Source organism: Protopterus annectens, chromosome 8.part0, assembly GCF_019279795.1.
Source record: "Protopterus annectens isolate FY-2018-M chromosome 8.part0, PAN1.0, whole genome shotgun sequence".
In the NCBI taxonomy this organism is placed as follows: domain Eukaryota; kingdom Metazoa; phylum Chordata; order Ceratodontiformes; family Protopteridae; genus Protopterus; species Protopterus annectens.
The window spans coordinates 838,155,266-838,175,323 of NC_056741.1; the positions used below are offsets into that span (position 1 = coordinate 838,155,266).

At 40.2% G+C, this 20,058-nt stretch overlaps 1 protein-coding gene across 1 annotated transcript in view; it reads left to right on the plus strand.

Moving 5' to 3' along the window:
• TBC1D25 (TBC1 domain family member 25) overlaps nucleotides 1-20,058 on the plus strand; it is a 312,334-nt gene that overhangs the window by 104,481 nt on the left and 187,795 nt on the right. Inside the window, exon 3 of the mRNA XM_044079318.1 lies at nucleotides 437-561. Coding sequence (XP_043935253.1) covers nucleotides 437-561 — 125 coding nt within the window. The remainder of the gene's footprint in view (nucleotides 1-436; nucleotides 562-20,058) is intronic.

The following is a 20,058-nucleotide window of genomic DNA, read 5'->3' on the forward strand; positions in this document are numbered from 1 at the left end:
ACTAACTGCCATTGTGGAGTTTTTCTCCTCGGTCCTCCACTGAAAAGGTGTTCTTTTGGCCCAGTGAACTTTCCCGGTAAACAAATGCCAATAAATAATAGTAAGTAATAAATAAATTAAGCAGCAATATAGAGAGCTGAAATATAGAGGAAATATAGAGGTAGTTTCTATTGTGAACTGTAAAATTGAGCTGATGGAAAGAAATTAATAAGAAATTAATTGATGCATCAACTTACTTTTATAACAAGTAAGCTAAAAGTAGTTTACAAGGTAATGGATATATAAATAGGAAGTAATTGTATATCCTCCGAGAGCTAAGTGAAGAGCTTTGAAAACAGGAGCAATCTAATAAGAGAGAGTTGAAGTTACAACTTACCCAGCTTACCTGAGTGCTGTAGTGATGCAACTTCTATTTCTCTATCTCCTTTTTTGCCAGGTCCTTTGCTGGAAGATTGGGATATTATCAGCCCAAAGGATGTGATTGGTACAGACTTGCTGCCTTTGGAACGACGCTCATTAACTGCTGCTGCACTGCCTTTTACTCAGTCCATCATTTCTCAGGTGAGTTGTACTTTCTGCTCCTACCGTGTACATTCTTGGGGGGGGGGGGGGGTACAAATAACTGTGACCATGTGTTTAGTGGACAATACTGGCAAAATATTTTCAACAGAGGTGTCACAGCATCCCCCATACAATCAGAATTATAAAAAGTATCAAGTATAGAAATGTACTTTGAGAAAGTCTTTATAAAATTATTTTAGTGTAACTGTTGCAGATATTAATACAACTGAGGATTTGTTACATTATATATTGTTAGTGCAGTTTTTAATTGTTTTCCAAAACTTTTCTAGCTTTTGTAGATCAAGTTGTCAGGATACTTCAGTTGTCCCTGCATCTATATTTTAAGGGTCGGTATAATAAACTGATGTGCTGTAGAAATGTGCAAGATAAAAAGCTTCACTGTTTACATTGACTATTGCATACAGAATAGTTGCCTGCCTTTGTTATATCACCTTCAGAAATATGCAACTATGAAATGCTTAATAGTAAGAACTTGTACTGTGCATTTCTGGTACATATATTAAATATGTGGTGTAAAGCATCTGAAAAACTTCATGAAATTTTTTGTTGTGCTTTGATCTGTCTTGGTGGTGTTTTAGGTTTGGGGCAACTTTGCTTCAGTGACGTCACTGCATAAGCTGGTATTTTTAAGATGCTGCTGAAGCATTTTTTAACAGTAATATGGGTTGTTTATATGTTACTAGCAATAGCAGTATCTTCTATGTTCTTGAACAACAGCATGCTGTCTTTTTCAAACTTAGTTTACTGTAATTAAATGGTGTTGCCCAAGGTGCCAGTCTCTCTGATTTCAATTAGTCCATCAGTTCAGTGAATACCCAGAGGCAGCCTCTGCATGGAGACCAGTGCTGTCAACTTACTGTTTTCAGCTTAACATTCAACTGACTGAGGTCTGAGTTACCGTGAGCCAAGGAGTCTACCGGATGCCTCATGCAAGGAAATTTGCTACTCCTGTCACTGTTGTACATTGTGTCTTTTAATTTATATATGCAGATCAAATGTATGTTGTAGAACATTTGTTAGTAGTAGTGCATTATAGCTCTGTATACAGTGGAATAAATATTTGATATGTCTGGATTGTCTTTTCTGTGTTTGAGTTTTGTATAATGCTGAAGTTTACTGACTGCATTAGGTTTCTGTTACTAGACCTTAGTTTTTGTCTGAAAGGACACAGATGCAGCACATATGTTTATAGAAACTTAGAAATACTGCTTCAGTCAAACCTTATTGGGACATGCATAGAATTTTGTCTTTGTATATTTGGACTTCGGCAATCAACATAGCCCATTTTCCGTGGAGGTCAGGAGAGAGAAGCTCCAGCAGATACATTTAATGTACTTGTGACAAAATTTTTTTTTACAAAAATACATTACATAAATGGTTCTTAACATGTTTTGATCAAAAAATGTTCTGTAGTGGCAGTATACAAAGGTAAAGCAGGTATTTCTTCTGTGGTGGCATTGTACAGTAAATGTAAATTCTAAGTGTAAAACATAGTACGTACGTAAATAGTTCATGTGCAATATATATGACAAGCTGGCATTTATATGTATATACAGTGGATATAAAAAGCTTAACGCCCCTGTTAAAAATGCCAGGTTTTTGTGATCTAAAAAAGAGACCACAATAAATCATTTCATTGCTTTTCCCACCTTTAATGTGACCTATAAACCTGTATAATTCAATTGAAAAACAAGTACATCTGTTAGGGAAAAAAATTGTAAAACATAAAAAATGTACAATTAGCTGGTTGTATAAGTGTGCACACCCTTAAACTAATACTTTGTGGAAGCTCCTTTTTATTTAATTACAGCATTCAGTCTTGCGTACACAACTGCCATCAATTAAAAAGACTCTGATTAACCCCAAAAAAAGTTCAGCTGTCCTAGTAGGATTTTCCTGATATTTACTCAGTTGCCTGCTACAAAAAATGCCGTGGTTCACAGAGAGCTTGCAAAGCATCAAAGGATCTCATTGTTGAAAGGTATTCCTCAGGAGAAGGGTACAAACAATTTCCACAGCATTGGATGGAACACGGTAAAGACGGTCATTAAAAAGTGGAGAAAATATGGGACAATAGTGATGTTGTAAAGAACTGGTTCTCTCTCCAACACTGATGAAAAGACAAGATGAAAACTGGTCAAGGAGGCTGCCTGGAGACCTACAGCAACACTGAAGGAGCTGCAGGAATTTCTGGAAAGTACTGGTTGTGTACTACATGTGAAAGCAGTCTCCCGTATTCTCCATATGTCTGAGCTATGGGGTAGGGTTGGAACACAGAAGCCTCTTTTTTTTTTTTTTTTACACAGAAAAACACCCACGCCTGGCTTAAATTTGCAAAACAATACATAGTCTCCCAAAAGCACGTGGGAAAATGTGTTATGGTCTGATGAGACCAAGGTTGAACTTTTAGGCCACAATTCCAGAAGGTATGTTTAGCACAAAAACAACACACTGCATCACCAAAAGAACACCATCCCCATGGTGAAGCATGGTGGTGGCAGTATCATGCTTTGGGGTTACTTTTCTTCAGCTGGAACTGGGGCTTTAATCAAGGTGGAGGGAATTATGAACAGTTCCAAATACCAGTCACTTTTGGCCCAAGACCTTCAGGCGTCTGCTAGAAAGCTGAAGATGAAGAGGAATTGCACCTTTCAATATGACAGTGACCCCAAACATACATCCAAATCAACAAAAGAATAGTTTCACCAGAAGAAAATTAAAGTTTTGGAATGGCCCAGCCAGAGCCCAGACCTAAATCCAATAGAAAATCTGTGGGGTGACCTGAAGAGGGCTGTGCACAAGAGAGATGCCCTTGCAGTCTGGCAGATTTGGAGAGCTTTTGCAAGGAAGAGTGGGCAAATATTGCCAAGTCAAGATAGACACCTCCCCAAGAAGACTGAATGTTGTAATTGAATCAAAGGGTGCTTCAACAAAGTATTAGTTTAAGGATGTGCACACTTATGCAACCAGCTTATTGTACATTTTTTTCTCCCAACAAATTTGTTTGTTTTTCAATTGAATTGTACAGGTTATAGGTCATATTAAAGGTGGGAAAAGTTTTGAAATGATTTATTGCGATCTCATTTTTTATATCACAAAAACCTGGCATTTTAACAGGGGTGTGTAAAATTTATATCCATTGTGCATATATGCATGCATATATGCATGCATATATAATATTATATATATAAAATGTGTGTGTGTTTGTGTGTCATATATATAGATATACATGCATATATATCAAATGTATGTAAAATGTGTGTATGTGTGTGTGTATATATATATATATATATATATATGTTTTATATATATATATATATATATGTATATAGAGATATATAGAGAGAGAGTATGATTTTTAAGACTTTGATAAGGAGGGTTACAGTATAGATATTGGGAATAAATAACTGAGATGAGGAATGTGTCACATTAGTCAGTAGTCAAAGCTAAAAGGAGAAAATACATTGTATAGCTGCTGAGTCAAGGATAGTAGAGGCAGAATGCTAGGATACTGACATACATAACATGGTTATAAGAGTGGTGAAGAATATTTGAAGGCGATAAGTGGCAGTGTCAAATTGAAATAAAGTGTATGTTAAGGTAGGAAGGAAATTGAAAGTAGAAAGGTTTGTTGTGTAGAAAGTGATAGAAGGTATAAATGGGTAAGGGTTAGCTGACAAAAGAAAAGGGAGTTATCCAGAGAGAGTATGTGCATGACCACTTATGGTTTAGGCAGTGTTTAAGCAAGGGCTCGAAGGCATGATGTTTCATGGTCTGCTTTAGGTACATTGGGGTAGTATTCCAGAGTTTAGATGCATAATGGGAATGTAGTGAGCCAACTGGTGAGTTATTAGACTTTGTCGTGCTTACGAAGAGCTCATTGATTGAGTGAAGTTCTCTACTTATAGGGCAGTGCTGCTGGGTATCGTTTAGTGCTGGACATTTTTCCTGGTGCCTGTATAAGATTGTGTGCAGTTAGTTATAACTTGTGTGTATGTTTTATAGTCTGCTAACTTAAGCTAGTTTAGTGTCGGGGCTCTGCAGTGATGAGTCCTATACGTAAGGATGGCAGCAAATCTGGCTACTTTATTGTTAATAGATAGAACGAATAGATTTAACTGTAGTATTTAAGTTAGTTATAATAAGTGAGGTATATAGTAGAGATGGAAGAAGGTAGGTAGATTCTAGTGTTTGTCTTGCATAGTCTGTCAGGTAGTGCTGGGTTCTATAGAGGGAGACAAAATTCTTCTTTTTTTTTTTAATGTCTTTTAGTATGCGTTGGACAAATTTGAGGTGGTTGTCAATTAGGACACCCAGAAGTTTTCTTTGGGTTACAGTTTCAAGTTTTGTGTTGAGAAAATTTTGAAAGATTCTTTCATTTTGGTATTTGTTCAGCAGTGAAGAGCCAAGTTTCATTAGCAGTCAAAGTATTTTTGGTGATGTCCTGAAGTGTTGGTAGGGAGGGGGCTGCACATGTAAGGGTTGAGCTGTCTGCATATTGAATTAAGTTGGCGAGATGGGTGGCATTATGTAGTTTGTTTTATGAAAGTGTTTATTTAAGAGGGAGCCTAATATTCCTTGTGAGATGCTGAGAGTGGCTGGTAGGAGGGAGAGATTTTATTTCCATTGGACTGCTTGTTACGTATACGTCAGATAGCTGTGGAACGATGAGAGAGGGCTGTGTGAAGCGGAGGGAGGGAAGTCAGTAAGATGCTGATTTGATATGGTGTCAAATACTTTTGATAAGTCTAAGACTTGTGAGATACCCAGTTGCTGTCATTCTTATGTTGGCTTACGATATTGAAGAAATCGAGGGGAGCAGTGGTAGTACCACAATGTGGTCTAAAACCTTGCTGGGTTTTGGGAAGAAGTTTGTTGAGAGTTGATCCACTCTGTAAGTTGCGAGTGGATTTATTTTTCTAGTATTTTAGAGGGGGAATAGGGTGTCATTGTGTCTTTAAAAAAATCTGGTATGCCGCCTTTGTGGTGGTATTATATAGGATTTTTTTTCAAGATGGCTGGGACATCTCTCGGATGTGTATCAGTTTATCAGTACGCATACATGGAAATCCATGGCTTCAGCTGTTAATTTTAGGTATTCTGTTGGAAGCTGATCAACAACTAAAGAGGTTAGTTTTAGTTTCAGTAGAAGTTTTTTCCTAGAGATGGAGGCTGGGGGGAAGGAAAATGAATGTGACTGGCTAGGACTGGATGTTGGGGAAGGATGAATGGTTATTAATTATGGTCTAGCACTGTCTTTATAAGGTAGAAGTTGAATTGAGTTGGTGTTGAGTCAGTGGTTTTAGAGGTTGAGTGAGTGTTGGTGTTGATGGTTTGACCAGGATGTATTAGTTTGTTTAGTGGTAACTATAAAGTCGTGTGTGTGTGTGTGTGTGTGTGTGTGTGTGTGTGTGTGTGTGTGTGTGCGTGTGTGCGCGTGTGTGTGTGTGTGTGTGTGTGTGTGTGTGTGTTGGAGGTTGGTATAATAGGTTTGTTTATTCATTTTAATGTAGTATTTAAGAAGCATTCTGAGATACCCAAGTGAATGAAATGAATGTTGTGTTCTGCTTTTGTCGCTTTTATATCATTCTTTCAGGCATGGTGTTTGTAGTTTTAGTTAACTATAGTGTAGTGTTTGATTTGACTCTCTTATTTGTCCAAAAGCTAGGTTGTTAAGAACATTTATAAAAGTTTCATTAAAATGTAAGATGGCAGCAAGTGGCATGGATTTTAATTGTTCAGTTATACTGGGTTAGAATATTGATAAAAGGTGTCTTTGTTAAATGTATTGCATATTTGGTTATAAATTGTTTTTAGATGTATTGCATGTTTGGTTATAGATTGTTTTTAGAAGGTGTACTGAAGTCTGACTGCATAGATGGAAAGGTGGTCACGTATTGCGTCTGGCAGACATACAGATGTTTTGAATTATTGTGTTTGGGTCCTTGTTAAGGCTCCAATCTAAAGTTGAGTGTCTTGTCAAACTTTTTTTTTTTTATTGATTCTAGTGGTGGAGATGATTAGCAGTGTAAAGCCATATACGTTAATGGACAGTGGCCAAGTAGGTCAGTGGGCTGTAGAATGTTTGGACTATTCCCTTGAGGGAATCTCACAGCCACTATCCAGCACAAATCAGTAAATGTCTGGCCACTTTACATTATACAGGTAGGCTCTTGTTAAAGTTGCTTACATTGCATAGTAAATAATCCCAGTAGGCTACTGCTCATAAGCATATGGGCAGTTCTCCGTGAGTGGCATGCGACAAAGCTACTGTTCTTGAAAGCTGTATCCTCTGTCACTTGAGGTCCATGGGGTAGTGCACAATAACATAATCCCATTAGGCTGCTGGTCATAGCTACAGCTTATGCATAGGGCTAGTTCTCAGTGGAGTGGTATGCTGCAGAGCTCCTGCTGATGGAGTAATAGAGGACACAGTTTGGCAAGTCATAATATCAGAATGCCTGATATGTCAGGGGCAGCCATAAAAAACATACAACTAACATATAATTTATGTGAGGTGCTTGGCCTTAAGAGCATATGGTAAGTGAGCACTGTATTGCCTTTGGCTGTGACCAACACCAGCCAAGTACAAATAAGCTTCTCAGTGTCCACTGAAAAGTAGAACTATGAGTAATGGCGTCCTGGTAATTTACCCACCTCACTGTCAGCCTAGTTCCTTTCTGTACTTTTTACCAACAGTAATTGGGTTAAAATTACTTGCATTTATATGCATAGTGTTTTCCTGGAGGAACTAATACTAAATATTTGAGTGTCAGTACCCATGTCCTGCTTATGGTAATAGGCTGAAACAAGCTAGACTAGACTTGACTTAGCATATCAAGGTCACCGGTTGTACTTACTATTAAAATGAGCAATCTGCATTATTTGAGTTAGCCAAGTTGAGTTAGCCACCTTAAAAAGGTGGTAACAGTGATCATTCATCATTTTGTGCAGTTTATCATATGTAAATCACTAAGCAGATAACCACTAGCTTCAGGCAGAATGACATTCCTAAAGAAATTCGACAATACACTTTAAAAAATGAGGCATACAGATGTATTTTTGCACAGAGTAATGTAAGTGAAGATGTTGATAACTGCTGCAGTAGCCTTAGCTATATGGGTTATATCCTGCCAAGGTTATAACATCCAGCGCTCCTTCCATGCACCCAAACACAGGCAGCTTAAACAGAGCTGAATAAGACAGGTTCGGGCACCAAGCTCTCCAGAAATTTACTGATTCCGAAGGGTACTCTCCTGTTAGGCTTTCGAGGATCCATTGTCTGCTTGTTGCTGTTCCTTTGCTGGGCAGGTAAGCTCCCTATGGGGAAAAACCTTCTGTTTTGTAAGTATGTGTTTTCTTTTTTATCACCTTCTTCAGGAAAGTTATTTTAAAGCTAGAAGATTTGTGTTTTAACGGACTTGTCACGAGACTGTATCATACTTTTAATCAGGAGCACTGTTTTTCCCTGTCATTTTAAAAGTTGCTTAAAGTAACTGAAAACTATTTCTTCTCTAAAGAAATTACCGTCCGCTAAAAAGTGCTTTTTACCGTGCTTTCCTGTGAAAAGAAATTACTTTTAATGACTTGTAGTTTCTACCTGCATTTTCTGCTTATCACCCGGAATGAGGAATCATTTTCATCTTGGCCGTGGAACAAACTACCGGTTCCACTAATGGTCCTTCTTCCAGCCACAAAAAGAAAAAGTTAAACAAACTGCCTTTGGCATCTCAGCAGGCTACCAGTTTGCCTCAGTCTCGGGTGGGTGACTCTTCTGTGGCCATTTTGTTGTACCTCAAACCACCTGTGCTGCTTCAACATGGCTTATTGCATTTCAAGTATCTGCTACATATATTTCTGAAAAAACATTCATAGATTCTATACAGCTTTACCCATTTTAAATCACTGCTGAAGTTTTTTACAAGCGCGTACACACACACCCACACACACACACACACCCTTTCTAGACCTCACTTGAGCTTTTACAAGGCAGTTGCAAGAAGCATAGCTTAGATTAAAGATGAATCCCTTTAGTTACACACTACCCAGATCTTTGTGATAATGTCACTGTTGCTGTGCTGTTCATTACTTAAGGGTTTTGGCCACAAGCTGTTATCTATCCTTCCAAATTTCATAATTATTTTAATGCAACGATGCTGGGCAGGCCTGTATGACTGCATCCCAGGTAAAAGGAGAAACCAGCCATACCACCAGATTGTATTTTGCCACAGTTATTTATACTTCTCAGTGAACAAGTCCACAGTTGTTCATGCTCTGCCTTAAGCCCCAGAGTTCCTGTTGAGTGTTCAAAAATAAAGTGGCCCATTGAGTATACTTTACCTCTTCTTACAGTCTTTCTGTTCTGTATTGTAGTAGTTTTTTTGTCAAAAAAAAAAACCTCTGGTTCCTATGGTATACCTCTTACCGGCCTTAAAGGTAAGTTCAGGCATCAAGCCCTGGTAAAAGATTGTCGTTCTCAGTGCCTTTTTTCCTTAGGCAAGCCTTGTCCATCTGTTTGCCATATTTGTGCGTGTTTCTGTAGAGGAACCTATAGGAGTAGATAAACCAGATTTAAAGCACAGATGGCACAGAAGAAATTAGAAACCATGTTGCAAACATGTGAGCAGTCTTAGATTCTTCGAGGGGGAAGGCTCTTCCCTTAAGAAGACACACATGAAGAAGCACTACAGTTAGGAGTTTGAAAGAGATGACCCTCTAATGACACCAAAGAGAGAAGAATCACCCTGACTGCACCGCATAGGTTTGAGGATGAAGCAGCCAGTGAGTCCATTATTGAGTCCTGGTTTGGAATCTTAAAATGTGTACTGGTTTCTGTCTGACACCATTCGTGGTGAACACACTGGAAGCTGGTAGCGCATCTTTCTGCACAGAGTACCAAGAAGATGGTACATTACATTCACCTTTTCTTCAAACAGTGGACCTCCAACCTCAAGCTAGTCTTTCTCTTAACAAAAAAAAAGACACTCCATTTTTCCCTTTAGCGCACTGGGGAGATAGGCAGGAGTAATGAAGATAACTCCGTGATTGGAATTTCCAAGGCATGTTTTTGGTTGCTCAAAAAATGCCCTCTCCTGAATGAACCATGTGTAGAATGACTTCCACTTCTTAGGACTCTGGTTTCCGGTCGCAGTTCATTCAGAACCTCTGCTGTTTGAGTAGAAGCACTTCTCTTGTAATTTCATGCAGTTTTCAGGCAAGTCTCCAGCTCCCTCTTCCCCAAGCTAACTGATGCCCCTTACATCTCATACACAAGTACATCCTCGAGAGAGGAGGAGGAGGAAAATTTGGCCTACACAGTTCAAATAACATCCCCCATATGATTTAGATAAAGAAAACTCTTTCATCAGAATTCCCTCAGAATCATGTGTCCTTTGTCACCCTCGCTAAGGTAAGGAACATTTCAGGTGAGAGAAGAAAGATGTATCACAGTACAGAGAGGTGTTTGACCTCCCAGGTGTTATAAGAAACCAGAACCCATTGCAGTCCTATGATTTTTTTTTTTTTTGGGGGGGGGGGGGGGTTCAAGGCACGTTTGCAGCAGCTTCCCCACAGCTGGATTCACAACCCCCACACCTAACAAATGTGACCGGTTTTAGTGAATCCAGCAGATGAACCAGTTCCTCTGTAAGAGGAGCCGTGGGTGAGTTGAACCAGTTTCAGGCTGTGGGACTTGAGAGACCTGTCCTGAATTTCTGCACACAAGTCTCCAGTCTGCATTATGATATGTCTTTCTTATTTAATAATATGGATTTTGCAGGTAATCTCTCTGAATGACAGAGTGGAAGAATTGTATACATTTTTACCAAGTCTAAGATGCGGTGGTGGTGCTGCGGTAGCGTTGTCACCTCAAGTTAGATGTTGCCCATTCGATTCTCAGTTAGAGCATCTTCTGTGTGGCGACATGCATGAATGGGCGTTCCTTAGGTGAAGGTTGTGTGTTAGGCCCAGTAAGCCAGCACGTAAAAATCTATTGCCAATCAGCTGACCGGAGTTCCGCTGTGGCGACCCCTAACCGGGAAAAGCCGAAAGACACAACAACAACAACCAAGTCTAAGATCCTACTTTCTTTGCTGCTAGTAAAGTGTTGATGCCTTGGAGGCCGTGATATGAGCAAAAAAAATTAGCTTCAGTAATTTGCTTGTTTTTTGGCGTCGTTCAAAAGAGGAAGTAAAAGTATTCTGGCACCATGGTTAAAAAACGCAAGTATATACTTTCGCTACAATAGCTTCTTCAGGCAAAATGACCAGAACATGTAAAAAGACACTCCTTAAATACCATGTAATCAAATAAAAGTGCATGTGACCTTTTAATCAGTGTTTAAAGAAACAGTCAGCTTATTCTGTTTCTTAAGTCTTTTAATAGTAAGACCTGGAAATGTTTGTGCCCTAAATCGAACTACCCATTTTTTTTCTCCTTTTTCAGTCTCATTTTTCATAACTCCACCTCTAATGTTGTCTTTAACAACTTGTAGAATAAGAAACTTAAAATAATGTACATCTTTTTTATCTTTAATATGTTTAAGTAGTGCATTCATGTCCACAACTGTACGTATTTCAAACAAATAACATATGCGTTCCTTTAGTTTCTTATTCGTTTTACCTCTGTAAAAGGCCTCACATTGTTGGCGCACAGCCATGTAGACTATATTCTTGGTTTCACATGTGCCATATACCCTAATAAAAAAAAAATTGTTTCTTGACATGGTGTATAATATATCTTTCTGTATCAATATATCTACAATATTGACAGCCATTACATTTAAATGTACCTAATTTTGAACTATCAACTCTATATATAAATTTTTCTTGTTCTTTATAACATAAACAATTTTTCAAATTGTTAGACCTTTTATAAGTAAAAGAGCATTCTGTTATTCTCTTAAAACATATTTGTTGTACCATAATCCAATGTTTCTTAACCTGTTTCACCATATGAATATTCCTATCATAAGTCAATACACACATTAGTTTTGAGCTATTATTATTATTATTATTATTATTATTATTATTATTATTAACAGTACTACCACCATGTGCTGACATATCTATCCTTTCTGAAAATATTGATTTTGCTGATCTGTTTCTGTAACTTTGAATTTCCTTCTTTATGGCAGTTACACCTTTTCACTGTAATCTCTATGCACAAATTTTTTAACCACGATGTTCATCGTGTTACCCTGCTGTAGTCATCACACTTGGGTTATCCTGTTGTCAGGCGGTCCCGCAGTCGGCCGGATTTCCAAAGTCTTGTTCCGACGTCGGTTGCTGTCGCCTCTTCCCTAACGTCAGTGCGCCAGGGGTATATATATTGCAACTGACGCCATTTTCTTCAGTCTTTCTTGCCGCGCGGTGCCCGAAGCAGAAGCAGTTTGTAAGTGCCAGTTGGCCGACTCCTGAGATTTTCGTATTCAAGACCGCTACGGATATTTTGACGGATTGTACTAGGCCGACGTAGCCTTTTACTTCTGGCCCTACCGACGACTTACCTCCCAAGGATGCCAGTACTTCTGAAACACCTTCGCTTTCTGAAGGCGTTTTTCAGACCGACGACTCTTACAGTCAAAATGTTTTCAAAATCGAAGACTCCTTCCAAATTGAAAAAAGCTTCACTTCAGTCTCCTGTTCAAGGCCCTATGCCTAAGAAACAGATGCTCAAGATGGCTGAAGATCTGATTTCTCTTATCAGGGGTTCCCAGCCTCCTCCTGACAAAAGGCCTAGACAAGAGGAGGAATCTGCTTCCTCTGAACAACTGTCTATTTCTTCGGATTCCTCTGAAGACCAAGACTATTCCTTCTCTCCTTATGAAGATTCTGATGCTGAGGACTCTATTCCCTCAGCTTCCCCTCCAGAAGATTACTCTTTTGAGGAAACTTTACACACTATGAGGGAGCATTTTCACTGGGAAGGTCAGGATTACTCTGATTCCAAGAAAAGGCTCAGAGAGTTTCTTTTACTCCCCCAACACAGACCTCTAGCCATCCCTCCTGTTTTGGATATTGTGGATGGTGTTTATTTAGAATCCAGTTTCAACCCTGACTCTCTGCCTCCTTCCCCGGCCAAGCCTGACAGATATTACAGAGTACCTGATTCCCATAAATTCCTTTACAAAAGCCCAGTAGCTGACCCAGAGACGATCTCCCAGGGTCCCAAGGGGGCTAAGGCTTCCATGGCTAAAAATCCAGTACCTTCTGAAAGGGATTCAAGAGCACTAGACAGATGGGGGAAAAAGGTTTACACCTCAGCCACTTTAGCTATGAGAGCTCTAAACTGTCCATTTCATATGCTTAAGTGTCAACAATTTCTGATCTCTCAGTTAAAACAAAAGATAACAACCCTTCCTCAACAATCTGAATTGAAAGAAGTACAGGATTTGTTGCATGCCACCGAGCAGGTGGGCAAACATACCTTACAATGTGGGTTTGATTCCTTGGAGGCCTCCTGCAGAGCAGCGGTCACTGGATCAGTTATACGTAGGCATGCCTGGTTAAAGGAGCAAAGTCTGCCTGAACATGTTAAAGCAAAACTACTAGATGCTCCCTTGCAGCAGGATGTTCTTTTTGGTGTTAAAGCAGAAGAAGTTTTAAAGAAAATGGAAGATGAGGCAAAATCAATGCAGACAGTCAAAGATTTCCTACAGGTACAATCCCCTCGCTTCAGCAGAAACTGGCCAACCAAAAATTGGTCCTTTCCAGCCACTGACAGGCCTCAGAGGGGTAAATACAGGCACCCAAGGGGCAGAGGACAAACACAAGCTCAGTATAAACCTCGCCAATGGACCACTCCAACCCAGAAGGGAGGAGAAGACAGGTCTCAAGCCACCAGAAGGCAAACTCAATGACTTGCACCTCAACTGGCCAAACAAAGCTCTTTTGTCAGCCCCCCTGGGGGGGAAACTAGCATTATTTGTAGACAACTGGCGCATGGTCACAAAGGACAAATGGGTCCTAGACATAATTTTACGAGGATACAGATTCCACTTTCACACCTTGCCAATAAAAAGAGGAACGCCAAACCTGCCACAAAATCAAAGGGCAGAGGCTCAAAAACAAATTACAGCTCTCATGGCCATGAGAGCCATTCAAAGGGTACTAACTCAAGAGCAAGGCCAAGGATTTTACTCAAGGCTATTCCTAGTACCCAGGAAAGAAAATGCTTGGAGACCAATTCTGGACCTTTCAATTCTAAACACTTACTTACAAGTTCCCAAATTCAAGATGCTAACACTACAGCAGCTACTTCCCATGTTGGGCAAGGAAGCATGGCTGGTAATGTTGGACCTCAAGGAGGCATACCTGCATGTCCCTATCAGACAAAGTTGCAGAAGATACCACCATTTCATTGCAGGTTCAACCCATTATCAATTCTCTGCACTGCCCTTTGGCTTATCTACTGTGCCCAGAGTATTCACAAAATGCCTGGCACCAGTAATTGCATACTGCAGACAAAGAGGAATTCAAATATATCCATACCTGGACGACTGCCTCATCCAAGCAGAAAGAAAGGACATTCTCATACAACATCTGGCTTTTGTGAAGCAGCTACTAAATTGTCTGGGGTACACAGTAAACGAAAAGAAGTCAAAACTAGTACCCTCACAAAAAATGATATTCCTGGGTGCCAGCTTGGACACAATGGCCCAGAAGGCTTATCTTACACCAGACAAGCAGTTACAACTGACTCAGTATTTCAAGACAATGGCAACAAAGACCCAATTAACTGCAAGAAAAATTCTGCAGGCTTTGGGCTTCATGGCATCTTGCATTCTGATAATACCATTTGCAAAACTGCGTATGAGGAAATTACAATGGTACCTAAAAAGCGTATGGTCTCAACACAGCCACAGCTTGGACACAGTGATATCTCTCATTCCCTGCCTTCAACAGGAATTTCTCTGGTGGACACAGGCATGTCACCTCAACAAGGGTCAGCCTTTCACCTTGCCCCCTCCCAGGCAAACTATCACAACAGATGCTTCAGACTACGCCTGGGGGGCTCACATGGCAGGAAAATGCATTCAAGGCCTATGGACTGCAGAACAAAGAAAACTGCACATAAACCAAAAAGAGATGCTAGCTGTACAGAAAGCTCTGACAGCCTTCAAGGATCTACTACAGCCGGGACAACTGGCAATAAAGACAGACAAGGGGGCACACATTCCTACCCTCTTTGCAGGCAAGCAATAATCTTATGGAACACTGCTCTGACGTACCAAGTCCAGTTACAAGCTCACTTCCTGCCAGGACAGAAAAACACATTGGCAGACTACCTAAGCAGAAACATCAAAGATCCCCACGAGTGGAAGCTAGACCCACAAATATTTGCAATGATAACACAAAGATGGGGCCTACCAAACATAGACCTGTTTGCCAGTCCTCAAAACTACCAGCTGACAAAATTTTGTACAAGGACATTCCACCAACAAGCATGGAAAGTGGATGCTCTCTCCTTCAGTTGGAAAAACCTGACAGCATATGCCTTTCCTCCATTTCCTCTTCTCACAAAGGTTCTTTTGAAGGTCAAAAAGGAGAAGCCTCGAATGATTCTCATAGCCCCAGACTGGCCATGCCAGCACTGGTACCCACTATTGAAGAATATGGCTCACAGCCCACCATGGATATTGCCTCAAATACCTCATTTGCTCACACAGCAAGACAAGCAGATTCTACACAGCCAGATCAAAACCTTAAACCTGGCTGCATGGCAAATCAATTAAGCAACCAACCAGCCCCTCTTTCGCAAGCAGTACTGGATGTTATTCTAGAAGCCAGGAGGCCAAGCACCAGGAAGGCTTACTCGGACAAATGGAAAAGGTTTTCTGCTTGGAACAAAGCTAAAGGCCTAGATACAACTCAGCCTCATATGTCTCACATTCTGCAGTATTTAGCTGAGATGTTGCATAATGGACTTTCCTTCTCAATTAAAATCCATGCTTTTCATCTATTTCAGCTCACTACGACACAAATCCACCTTTATTTTCAAATCCACTCCTAAGGCAGTTCCTCAGAGAGGCAAAAAACATTAGACCACCTAGAAGGGCTCCTACGCCTACATGGGACCTCAACTTTGTTCTGGAAAAACTAACATTGCCTCCCTTTGAACCAGCTTTTTCTGCATACCTTCAGTTCCTATCTTGGAAGGCTGCCCTGCTCCTGGCAATAACTTCTGCTAGGAGAGTCTCAGAATTACAGGCACTTATGGCAGTGGAACCTTTCCTCATTTTTCAACAAGACAGAGTTTCTCTATGAACTAATCCTTCCTTCATGCCTAAGGTGGTTTCCAGCGTAGCTTTAAGTCAAACCATCCATCTACCCACTTTCTTCCCCAATCCACAGAGCAAAGGTGAGAGACCCCTACATTCCTTGGACATTCACAGGCAGCTTCGATATTACTTGGATAAAACTAAAGCTTTCAGAAAAACTGACCAGCTCTTTGTTTCCTATGCTACAGCTTCTCAAGGGTGGGCCATTTCCATGCAAACCATTTCTAAATGGATAGGCCATTGCATACGATTCTGCTATACCCATCATGGGAAACCATTTCCTCCTACCATTAGATCCCACTCTACCAGGGCAACAGCTACCTCTACAGCCTTTCTCAGGGGGGTTCCTACCAAGGAAATTTTAGAAGCTGCAACTTGAGTTCTGTACACACCTTCACCAAACACTATCACTTACCTCTTTATTCTAAGTCCAGGGCAGGCTTCGCCACTGCAGTTCTGCAGGGGCATATTGCCTCCTCTAACCTTCTATAATGCCTCCACCCTACCTTAGCTTTGGGACTCAACCCAAGTGTGATGACTGCAGCAGGGTAACACGATGAACATAGTACAGTTTTGTACCTACCATAAATGTAGATGTTCGAGTGTTCACCCTGCTGCAGTCCAGGTTACCCTCCCTCCAACCCCTCTGATTTACTGGCTATACCTTACTGATGTATTTGCTTATAGTGGAAGGGTTTTTGTGTCTGTACAGTGTTCTCACTTTTTGGTACTGATTTGGATCTCCCTTTTGGGGGCACCTGACATCTGGGGCAAGAAAAACTGAAGAAAATGGCGTTGGTTGCAATATATATACCCCTGGCGTACTGACGTCCATTAAACCCACTCAATTAGTTGCTCGGAGGAAGGTTTTTCACCATTCATCTGATTCACAGGCTGGTGTGTCTAGTGGAAGTTTTAGTAATGATATTCAGCACCCTTTCCCCATCAATGTTGTACACGGAGGGGGGGGGGGGACTAGATCAATGAGCGGAGCAGGCAGAAGAGGAAATTGTCTGCCGAGTCCCAAACCAACCACAACCTCAAAAGGATTTGGGAGAAGACGGGGGTGCATTAGTTTGTAATATTTCCTCTCGCAGTTTAACGAAGGATGAAGTTGCTGCCCTTTTCAAAGGGCTGACTTTTATTCCCACCTGCTTCAGTGATTTTACTGAGACATTGGTGGATTTTAAGCTTTTTGTAAGAAATTTATGTCTTAAGTTGGAATTTAAAGATAAACCGTTGGTGTTTAACAATAAACAGTTTAAGAAACCCAGTGTGTATGTTCCTGGTGTACCAACTCTGGTGGCTGCGTTTAGTAAATTGTTGGAGAATGATCTCTACAGCATAAGGACTGAGGGGAATCATCATAATACTAAGGGTAATTTAACCTTTAAACAGAGGAAAGCCCTGATGGGCCTTAAGAATGACTCCACTCTAGCAATTAGACCAGCTGATAAAGGAGGATGTGTAGTAGTAATGGATTATACATTTTATGATGGATCCATGAAACGGATGTCGGGAGATGAGAAGTTTTATTGCCCCATGAGTATAGCACAGTAGGGCTATATGTACAGAGAATATGTGATATGCTTGAATATCTATTTAAGAGCCGTATTATTACTGAAGAGCTTTTTGAATATCTCGCGGTCAGTGACCTCCTCATACCTGTGATTCAGGGCCTTCCCAAAATACATAAGGATGGGAGACTGCCACCGATGGGGCCTATTGTTTCAGGTAGAGGGTGGTCTACTGAGCCGTTCTCTATTTATATAGAGAAGTTTCTTCGACCGGTTGTTGATGCAAATGAGTATATATTGAGGGTTAACAAGCAGTTCCTGTTGGATTTGTATAAGTATATGAAAGAAGTTCCCTTTGTTATCTATTGGTTACTGTGGGAGTCCAGTCACTCTTTACAGTCATTCCTAATAAGGAAGGGGTTCAGAGGGCCCATGATTATTTATGACAATATAGTGAGCTTAGTAGCTCTGTTATGGATTTGTTGTTATTATTTTTGGAAGTGGTACTTGAGAATAATATTTTTTGTTTTGATCCACAATGCTATTTGTAACGAGATGGCGTAGCTATGGGCACCTTGTGTGCCAATGGCCACGCCAACCTTTTCATGGCAGCTTGGGAGACTGAATGTTTGTTTAAGTTGGAGGGTTTCTCTTCAATGGTCCCTTTCTACAGACGTTTTGTAAATTATCTTTTTTTCATCTGGAAAGGGACCGTGGATGAGTTGACTGTATTTTTTGATAAGGTTAATAATTTGTCTGAATTTTTGAAGTTTAGTTACAAGTATTCTGGAACTTGGATTTCATTCCTGGATGTGTATATAGAGAGGTTGGACAATGTGTTATTGAATACTTGTGTATATAGGAAATCTTGCCTTCGAAATGCCCTTTTACACGGAATAGTATGCACCCAGAATATGTATTTGGGAATGTGGTCAGAGGTCAGGCCATGAGGGTATCCTGGTATAATCCATCCCATACAGGATTTACTTTGGAACTGAATGATTTGCGAGAAAGGTTTATGGCTAGGGCATATAGGACAGAGGAAATTGAGAAGGGGTTGTATGGTTTGTCCACATTGAGGGAGGGTGTAACTACTCCTTATTTTTCAGAAGTTCTAGCTAGTCAAGGTGTATTGGAGCCTTCTAAGGGGTCTATTAAATCTGATAGGATCAGGGTACCCCTGTTTTATACCCAAGATGTGGGAAGTGTTAAAGATGTTATTAGGACTCATTGGAAGGTGTTAACAGTGGACCCTAGTATTAAAGAGATTGTAGGAAATACCCCACACTTTGTTTACAAGAATAAATTCAACCTGAAGAGGTTATTGTGCTACCCCAACCATATGGGTAGGGTTGAGAGACATATGTTTGGGACATTTCCCTGCAATCAGTGCAATTTTTATGATTGTATAGATTCTAGTGAAAGTTTTATTCATCCACTTGATGGCAATAGATATGTGTTCCGGGTTCTTGCAGATTGTATGTCTAAGCATGTAGTATATCTCGAGTGCTGTGTAGCATGCAGGGCATTTTATGTTGGCAAGACAAATAGGAAATTTAGGGACAGGATATGTGAACACCTCTACCAGATTAGGATTGGGTCCAGTGTTAATTACACAACCCTTAGCAGACACTAGAGGCCTAAGCAGCGGTTCAACCACTGACTTGTGTATTTTAGGTATCCCGTATATTATGGGTATTTTTGGTGTGGGTACATGTATGTATTCTAGAATATCAAGTGACATTTCTCCATTCAAGTACATATCATAAATAATATAGTTCACATTTCTAATTATAATGTTTACATCCCTTCTTTCTATGTAACTAATCATCCATACCAACATTTGTTGCATCGTAGAATTATAGTATTCTGCATCCAATATGACAACACCCCCACCTTTATCTGCAGCTTTAACAATGTCATTATTCATAACTAGAGATTTAATTGATTCTGCTTGTTCTGTAGATAAATTTTAAAAATTCTTTGTGAGGACCCATTACATACAAATGTTTGCTGACTGGCACAAAAGTACTAGTTCTTTTATTACATAGTCACCTGAGAATCGTATTGTGAATCATTCTGTCCAAATAATAATTTTAAATTGAGAGTTCTAATGAACAACCTAAACTTGTTCGAAATGTCCATTGAGCTAACGGGTATAAAAGTCAGACCTCTATTTAGAAGTGCATATTCATGGTTAACTTGTACCTAGATACGTTAAAAACAATACAATTCACTTCCTTGTTTGACTCCTGGTCTGAGGTCTCCTTTTTGACTGCTTCCTTCAACTCCAACCTCAGCTGCTGCTCATGCTCCTTTTTTCAAGTGGCATTGGATATGGTTCTTTTAGAACTGGAAAATCTAAAGGGTCTAACGCTGAAGCTGTGGCAGGTATCTTATTCTCCTGAGTCGATGACAGCACATCACCAGTGTTATGTCCTTCGGGATGTCCCTCCCCTCCTCCCTGGTAAAGTAACTATCCTGATTGGACCAGGCAAAAACTCTGCCTAGTATGTATGGACTGAAAGTAAGTAAATGCCAAAAAATGCATTGTTGTATCCTTTGGGAAGTCTTCTACCCCAGAGAACTGCCACATTGACAGTACAACCCTAAGAGGTGACCCAGTTTGGGATTTGGGAACTTATGTGGGGAGTGACCTAACTTTTGACCAACATGTTG